Here is a 9,561-nt window from a genome sequence, read left to right on the forward strand (position 1 = left end):
CATCAAAACCAAAACCAAAATCAAAATCAAAAATCACATTAATTTTAAACCCTAAGATTGGAATCACTCACCTTTGATGATTATGTGGATCAAATTCGAAATTGAAGAATGGATTTGTTTCACTGATCGTTGTCGTATGCGTCAAAAATAAATTCACTTTCCTAAAGTATATGATAAGAAAGAGTTCGTTCCCACAGAGAGGCGATTGCAGCTATTAAGTATTCAATTTCCTAAGTAACCAATTAGGGGGATTTCTGATTTTATAAATCAATATGAATTAAATTAAAAGCAAAGTAAATAGTAGAATGTAATCAATGAGAGAAAGATATTGGTCAAGGAATTCATCTTCTATCTTAAACAAGTGCTTGTATTCATGATTAGAATTACAATTTAATCTCTTTTATTATCAAAATCCTAGAGAATCAAGAGAGCAAGATAATCTATTAATTTCCTAAGTTCATCAACATACCCATTAGAGCTGCGTATGTGAATTCTACCTAAAGAATAACCTAACGCCTTGCGCTAATTAAGTTCAATTCTCAGGAGCATTAAGTTTTGGAAATAGGCTAATCAATGCAATTGTCATACATTGCGCATGACAATTCGGACAATGGTCAAACTCTATATATGATTACAAGAGTGTATCACTACAAGCCGTAATCATATCATGCTCTTGTATTCGGGGTTATCGCTTGATGAAAAACCCTGAAATAGCTATGGACAAGGATGCGAGTTCAATTAATTGGCCACTTAACTAACCAAACATCTAAGTCCTATCACAATACATCAATCATGTGATTATTAAAAACAATAGAGATTTGAACGATAATCAAGAGAGAAAACTAATACATTAATCAAGCACAAGTTGTAGATATAGGACCACATCCTTAATCAATGAAATAAGATTTAGCTACTCATAGCTATGGAGTTCATCATAATCAATAATCAAATAAATAAGATGAAAAATAAATACGAAAGCAAACCCTAGTTGCGGAAACAAAAGCGGCTCTCTCCTTAGCTCCAAGAATAATACGTGATATCAAAGTTGTAGAAAGACTTCTCTTTTATAGCTCCTTTTGTTCCAAAATTAGGTCCAAGTCTTCAAAGTCCATTAGATAAAAATCCAACAAGCCCATATGTGAAAAAAACCAATGTAGAAATTATCCCAAAAATATGTCGCCGGAAAACTGGGCCCACCGCCGGAAGTTGGCCGGAAAAGTGGTCGGAGAAGTATCTCAGATGACCGGCAAAGTCCACCCATAGAGAGTAGATAAGGGATACCCAAATAACTCTAGGCACCCTAAAAGTTGATATGAGCCATCAAGGAATGACAGCTCCTTTTTCTCCATTGTGCTTCCGATAGCGCTTGCCTGTGCAACGACGATTCTACCCTCCTTGCTCTAAGTGAACGCTCTTTTCTTCTCTCAAATATTTCCACCAACAACATCTGTCTCTTCCTTATTCCTCAAATTCACTTATTCTCTTCAATTTCAATTCATCACTAAAGTTGTCGTGCTTTTCAGACAAATAATTTGCATCACTAAAGCCGACATGCTTTTTAGACAGTGATGAAGAAGTAAAAGCAAATAATGAGAAATAGTTCTCCTCCAACAGCAGTTGCACTTGGAATGATACTTTTGCCATGTTTCTTCTTCTTTTGTTCCAAATGACTCCAAAGTACCTAAATACTCAAAAACAAACATAAGATACATAATTTACAAGAAAACTTAGCAAAGAAAGCATAAATACTAGATATAAAATTAGGTGTTTTAGACACCTATCATTCACCTAAGAGTAACGATCAAACCCTTTTAATTTAAGCCAAATAATCACAATGAATCATTATGAAAAATCAAAAGGGGATGAAAGTGGTTTGAAAGGGTTTTGAGAGGAGGAAAAAATAGAGAAGAAGGTGAAACGAGAAATTCGTGTGGTTGCTGTATACTTATGTTTATAAAACGGATACTCAGTAGACGTTTTGGTCTAGTCAGGCAGTTGACTTATACGGAAACTCAGTAGTCGTATAACACTATTCATACGGAAACTGAGTTTCCGTATCGTGTAGGGAAGGTATAAAAGGGAACCATAGTGAGGCTTCCTTCCGTGTGATTTTCCTTCCCTACAAATGAGGGATAGGGAAGGGATGCCCTGCACCATAGTGCTTGGCCTAATAGAATGTGATGGAAGTCTACTGTTTCAGGGGAGTGCACCACTACATCGGTGTAACATTTCCTCTCAAACAAAGATACAAACGATGTTGATAAAAATCTCTCTAGAAAATTGATTGCATCCCTAAAATTCAACTTTTTTGCTGGAAGTTGGTCTCTGGAGTTTTACCTCTAGGAAAAAGAATTGCTCAGTTTAACAAGCAAGCTTATCCCTGATGCAGTCTTTGTTCTGATATCCAATTAGAAAATGAAAAACCATTTGTTTTTAAATTGCAAGTTTATTAAATGCATTAGGTTTGATGTATCTTTCATAAATTTTATAAATATGAATCATAGAGATGATATAAAGGATTGGTTTCAGTGTTGCATGACATGTAGTATCATAAAAAGGGATCTTACAATAATTGTTTTTACTCTTTGGTCCATCTGGAATTATGAGAATGATGTTGTTTTCAATCATGTAACTCCTGATCCTGCATGGTTAATTTTTAAAATCCAAAAAGATTTTATGAGCACCTCAAAGGACATACCAATTCAAGTGGTTAGAAATCTTCATGATTCTTTGGACTCGAAAAAGACAGAAAACTTTGAATGGACTGTTAGATTTGAAGCTTCTCTTAAAGTAAATGATCACTCAATATAACTTTTCAGGAAGTTATAGTGAGTTCAGAGCAGGGTCAGGATGGGAAGCCAACGCCCTAGATGCAGAAGCAAATGTATTTTATACAGGCACTCATGTGGATAAAAGAGCTAAAAATTAACTCTTGTTGTTATTTTAGTGACTGCAAAAATCTAGTTTTTGCAATTAATGGAGATGAGTCATGTCAGTCTCACTGGAGAGTAAAACAATATTAAGAAATTCCTTGATAATGTGTGTTTTCAGTTTAAGAATGGAACTTTACCGCTTTCCTTAGATATATTAGAAAAAGAAGCAAAATCTTAAAATACCCGGTGTTTCTCTATTGAATCTCTTGTGCGTAACAAAGGTGTTTTTTTTTGTTTTTCCTACCTAAATACCACCTACACATTTTCTAATTACCACCCACATTAAAAAACCATACTAGTCTTATACCTAATCTGAAATGGGTAATGAAAAATTACTTTCTTCTCTAACTATTCCCCAACTACGATCACATATCATATACCTGCCGCCTTCGCCTTCAAGTTACACAATATGACATCACCTAATATAACATCAAGATTCAAGATTCAAGTTCCAATTTTAATTTGATCTTCGTCTTAATCAAGTTTTTAACTTTTTAGGTGAAGTTAGGTCTTAATTTATTTTAATGAATTAAGTTTATATTTTTGATAGAGACAAACTAAGTTTCAGTTGTGATCTTAATCAGGATTTCAATATTGAGAAATTCCTATCAAGTTTCAATCGGAACAAACATTAGGGTCTTCCCAATTTAACGAAAATACAATTTGGAAATTTTAATCCCAATGCAATCGATAGATATGTCGTATGCAGTTTTCAACTTTTACGAAGAGGAACATTGGTGGTGATGACAATGGATGTTCTAAGTTGTAGTGGTAATAATAGTAACAGAGATTGCCGCATTGGTAGTAGAGAAGAAGGTGGGTTTTTATTACTCCTCTAAATTAGGACTACAATTAATGTGTTTTTAGACTGTGGGTGGTATTTAGATAAAATATGGGTGGTAATTAGGTAAAAATAAGGACCATATTTAGATAAAATATGGGTGGTAATTAGGGAAACCTTTTTTTATAAACTAAGAAGGAATTCATTTCCTATCTTTAAGAGCTAGCACTATGGTTCCCTCCATCCTTTCCTATCCCTCAATATCCCTCAAAAACTCAAAAAACCAAGTACTATGGTCTCCCATATCTCTACATGTGTAGGGATATCCACTCTTTTCCCTACATGAAGGATCACATCTGATCCCACTAGTAGGGAAGGGAAATCACACGGCTACTCAGTTGCCGTATAAATTTACACTTTACGGTTACTCAGTAGCCGTAGCATTTTACACGGCAACTGAGTAGCCGTTTCTGTTTTTTTAAATTTTACCTTACAACTTTCCTTTTCTACTCTTTTTTTTTTACTAAAACTCTTTTTTAATCTATTATATTTCCTTTTTATTTCTAAAATATCTTTTTTTTTACTCTAAAATATATTTTATTATCTAGACAAATATAATCTCGTTGAAAAAAAAAACGGCTACTCAGTAGCCGTTTCGTGTAGGGAAAGGATAAGAGGGAACCATAATGAAATTGACTTCCTTGTGCTATCCCTTCCCTACATTTGAGGATAGGGAAGGGATGGAGAGCACCGTAGTGCTGGTTCTAACTCTATAATCTTGTGCTTCTTCTTAATACTCAATCAAGTACTCGAGCACTTGAGGCAAGTACTCAACCCCAATTCGAACCTAGATCAAGTTAAGATTTAAGAGGCAAACAGCAGCATGATATGATTGACCCAGTCAGAAACAGAAGCCTGAGTCATCACTCTGTCAAACACCCCATGGTTTCCTTTCCATCTTTAGAAAAAAATTCCACATACAGAAGAAGAAGAAAAAAAAGTAATTACCGATTAAAATCTCTCATTAAATTCTATTCATTCATCTCCGCAGTAGCTGCGTTTTTACACTTATTACAGAGATCCAGTAAGATAAAACCCTAAAAAATGAACAAAATTGAAAACAGCCACAAGGCCCTCAACACATCTCTTATCTCATCCCGACTAGAAATAATTGTGAAAAAATCAGAAGAAAAAAAATAGATAGAAAGAGAGCTACAGTCTAAACTCCAGACGTGGCTTAGCAGACTTCTTTATTTTACCCTTTTCATACCTTCTCTTTCTCGCTGCACCTGTTAGTTCTTTCTTCCTTAAATCATCAAACGGCTGATACATTCCACCCATTGTATTGTTACTATACCTAATATCATCACCTACTATCTCATGTTCATCAAGATTTGCAACAAAATTTAAATCAGGTATACCCGATGGACCCAGATATTGTTGACCCATTATAATTTGGGGTTGTAGATATGTTAAACTTTCAGCCCCAAATTGGGGTTTTAAATCAATGAATTGAAATGGTGTTTCTTGTTGTTGATAGACAAATCTTGGTTCTGCCCCCACTCCAATAACTTGATGCTCTTGTTGTTGTGCTGGTGCTGTAATTGGTTCTTCTTTAACAAAAAGATCCAGTTCTTGTAAACCATTACTCCTCTTGCTTAAGATTGATTTCAATTTCAAGTTTTGAGCTTTAAGTGCATTGAAATGTTCCCTCACGGTTTCAACTCCCTGATAACAAAATGTTCCCCAAAAAATTAATCCAATCAAGAGAGAAAGAAACAAAAAATACTTAAATAAACAGTGTTTTTCCAGAAACTTACCTTCTTAAGCGTGTGATTCCCGTCTTGAAGCTCCAATAACTTGTCTCTCCATTCTTCAACCGTCTACATTATAACAAAAATTTGAAGGAAAAAAACGCTTAAATTAATAAAAAAAGGTGAAATCAAATAACCCTAAACGATTTCGGATTGAAAACACACAAAACTAATTAAAAACATTTGGGAAGAAAAGATTAAAAAGGAGTTACCTTTTTTTTGGGAACTTTTTTCTTAAGAGATTTATTAGGTTTTGAATCTGAATCACTTTGAGGAAGGAATGAAAGAGGGGTATTAGGGCTACTGATAATATCGACCTTAGAAAATGGTGGTGGCGGCAATGACTGATTACGATTATACAAGTGACTAAGATGAGTTGATGGAGAAGTAGGTGAAACAGTAGATGACGATGGTGTTCTAAAGATATCAGTTCTTTTTCTCTTAGCACCCCATGACAACTGTATAAGATAATTCAACTCTGAGTTTAAGATAAGTTGAGGAAGTTGAATCAAGATGTCTGCAATTTCATATGCCTTCTCAGAAAAATCCGAATAGCCGCCATTGTTGTTATTACTGGATGACCTCTGTTTCATTCTCGCCAGCATCTGGTTATTGATTTCAGAGAAGAAGATGAAGAAAGATCAGAGAAGCTGCAGCGTGGCTGTGGGTGTGTCAAACAATTGGGTTAAACTATGTTCGGTGTTTTCCTTTAAGGGAGAAGGAAATCTATGGCGGGTTCGTGGACTATAGCCACGTGTCACGTAGATAGAGATAGGGAAGCCTGTTTTAGGGTTATGACTTATGACATTTTCTTTCCTTCGGGCGAGTTGGAGGAGGCAGGAAGAGTGGACCGAGTGGTAAAAGTGAAACTCGTAAAATACACACGAGGGATAAGAGGCGCATAATAGCGTGCGGATAAATGACGGTGAGGTGTCAAAACTCAAAACAGCTGTGGTTGTGATTCTTGTGACTAAAGTCTCATTTCGGTCAGCCGACTCAGCCCTAAAATTAGAAAATAGTGGCCTTACTTAACGGGAACAAAGAAGGAAATGAATTTTATATCTAAACCCAACTTTTGGATCGATGTTTTCAGGCGGAGCGCAATGGGAAGCGGTTCAGTTTCGATATAGCTTAGTTGTAGCAAAATCCATGATCTTTTATATCGCTTTAACATAATGAAATTTTTTAGCTACCTTTAAAATCTGATCAGATCTGATGTTGAAAAAATTATTTTACGGAAACTTAGTCTCCGTGTGATTTTTAACAGGTATTTTTATGTTTCCGAGTTTTCAGTTTTACTCCTAATTTTTCACTTTTAATTCTTTTATTTTACTAAAATCCCTTTTTTCCTGTTATACCTCCATTTTTTTCTCTTAAAACCTTTTTCACCTATAAATAAATAATAGGGGAAAATATCGTTTGGTCCCTTTTTAGGTGGTCCCATGTCTATTTGGTCCTTTCAGAAATCACATTTTCCATTTGGTCCATAATTATTTAAAAATATTAAATGGACCAAAGTACCCTTATGTGTTAATTCTTACTTATTTTTTGTACCAGTTCATTCTGTCTGATGAACTCCGGAGTTCATTCTTTCAAATGAACACCTAATAAAACCAAACTAAATCACAGATGAAAACATAGTTCATTCTGTAAAATGAACACAACACAAAACTTCATTATTACGACAAAAAACAGAGTTCATTCTTTCTAATGAACACATGATATGGCACAAGCGGAAGCGGTAAAATACAAGGAGAATCCACTCCTTGAGGGTGATGGTAGAACACTCCAATCCAGGAGCAGAGACTCTAATCCAAGAGTTAAAGGACGATAATGACGGTGTTTAACCAAACAAACTTAATAGTTTAATAATCAATAACAATGGCGAGCCGCGGCTAAATTACAGTGATAAGGAAATAGGTTATTTATAACCTTAAACATCTAAACCTAGAAATCTAGAACATTCCTAAGCTAGCCTAAGAGAATATATTATTCTCATTTAAACAATATTAACCAAATAAATCCTAATAAATAAAATAGTAAAATTAAGAGATATTCAAGATATCAGTAAATCTTGGAATATGCTTGACCACCCAAAGATACGTCCCGTATCAGGCTCCCCTACTGAGGCGAAACTCATCTCGAGTTTATATTGGAAATGGCAAGTGGAAGACAGAATTTTAGTACTCGCACTTGAAACACAACCTGCCTTAGAATTATGCATTAGGATCACCAAGTTCTCAAGATACAAATTGAGCTTCGACATCTTCATATGCAAGGACCGAGTGGATAATGCAAGTTTTCTGGACCCACGACCACAATGTAAAAACTCGCAAGAGAACTTCCAAGCATTATCTTTTCTGTATCCATTAGAATGAGAAGTGCCATCATCAAACCTGGTGAACGGTTCTTCACAACTACCCATAGGGACTATCACCGTATCTATATTCACTTGGGAAAGATTATTATTTTCATTGACTTTAGTCATTTGGGTAGCTGCATGGACCTTAATACTTATTGAGTTTTTAACCTCTCTAAGGCTGCCTTGAAACTTAGCATCATCTGTTGTAGTATGTGCGCTTTCAAAAGACACCTCCTCCAATTCACTCGGCAATATTTTACCCGGTATTAGCATAATTTTGGTTTTTCTCCACATAAATTCATAAACATTGTCACGACGATTACGAGTGGCATGAACATCAATTAACCAAGGTCTTCCCAATACGATGTAGCACATATCCATATCAACAACTTCATGAAAGTTTGAGTTGGAATAACACTTACCGATAGACAATGAAAATCTGCAACCACCAATGCGAGTAATTGTTCTTCTATTGTTAAACCATTCAATTTGATCAGCATAGGTATACCAATCTATTTCGAGACCCAATAACTCCGCCATTCTTTTCGACACCAGATTTTCTTCACAACTACCGTCGATTACAAAATAGCATCCCCTCCCATTTACTGCACCGACGAACTTGGGTAATTTAATATGAAGTTCTCCCATCGTCTTCAAGTCTGGATATGCTTGAATGACTAATTTTATCTTAAACGGAATCGTGTAGTAACATGGAAGAATATGAGATTTGATTTCGGTGAAGACAGAATTAAGTAGTGGGATCGACTTAAAAGAAGTTGAGTGAAATAATTAAATGGCCTTAGTTTATGTTAACGAGTAATAAAAACTAAAACCCAACAATCTAAAGTATCTACAAATTTCACTTAACAGAGCTCTTTCTTCGAGTAACAAACAAAGGTTTCAGTAAAAGGCAGTAGAGAATTACATACGTACCAAAACAGAGATTGCAACTTGACGATGAAATGACTTGATTTTTTTATATTTTTTTTGATTTTTTTTTTTTTTGATAAAAAACCTAGAGATCACAAGAATCCTCGACTGATTCTTCTAGGCGGTCTCACAGCGCAGGAAAACCTGCTCTGATGCCACCTGATATGGCACAAGCGGAAGCGGTAAAAGACAAGAAGAATCCACTCCTTGAGGGTGATGGTAGAACACTCCAATCCAGGAGCAGAGACTTTAATCCAAGAGTTAAAGGACGATAATGACGGTGTTTAACCAAACAAACTTAATAGTTTAATAGTCAATAACAATGGCGAGCCGCAGCTAAATTACAATGATAAGGAAATAGGCTATTTATAGCCTTAAACATCTAAACCTAGAAATCTAGAATATTCCTAAGCTAGCCTAGGAGAATATATTATTCTCATTTAAACAATATCAACCAAATAAATCCTAATAAATAAAATAGTAAAATTAAGAGATATTCAAGATATCAGTAAATCTTGGAATATGCTTGACCACCCAAAGATACGTCCCGTTTCAACACATAACAAGAACAAAACCAAATTCAAACTAGAAAATAAAGATCATTCTTTCAAATGAACACATAATAAACCCTATATAAAAACAGAGTTCATTCTTTTCAATGAACACACAAGAAAACCTATAAGAAAAACAGAGTTCATTTTTTCAAATGAACACCCAAGAAAACCTAACAAAAAACATAGT

At 34.9% G+C, this 9,561-nt stretch overlaps 1 protein-coding gene across 1 annotated transcript; it reads right to left on the reverse strand.

The window, feature by feature from the left end:
- Nucleotides 1-4,718: 4,718 nt before the first annotated feature.
- On the reverse strand, nucleotides 4,719-6,213 carry LOC113361571. Its single transcript, XM_026604774.1, has 3 exons — nucleotides 5,741-6,213; nucleotides 5,535-5,597; nucleotides 4,719-5,442 (listed from the first exon to the last, which is right to left on the reverse strand). Exons 1-3 carry the CDS (start codon nucleotides 6,131-6,133, stop codon nucleotides 4,927-4,929), a joined length of 972 nt encoding a protein of 323 aa, XP_026460559.1. The 5' UTR covers nucleotides 6,134-6,213; the 3' UTR covers nucleotides 4,719-4,926.
- Between the last annotated feature and the right edge of the window lie 3,348 nt (nucleotides 6,214-9,561).

This window comes from Papaver somniferum, chromosome 3, assembly GCF_003573695.1.
Source record: "Papaver somniferum cultivar HN1 chromosome 3, ASM357369v1, whole genome shotgun sequence".
NCBI lineage: Eukaryota > Viridiplantae > Streptophyta > Magnoliopsida > Ranunculales > Papaveraceae > Papaver > Papaver somniferum.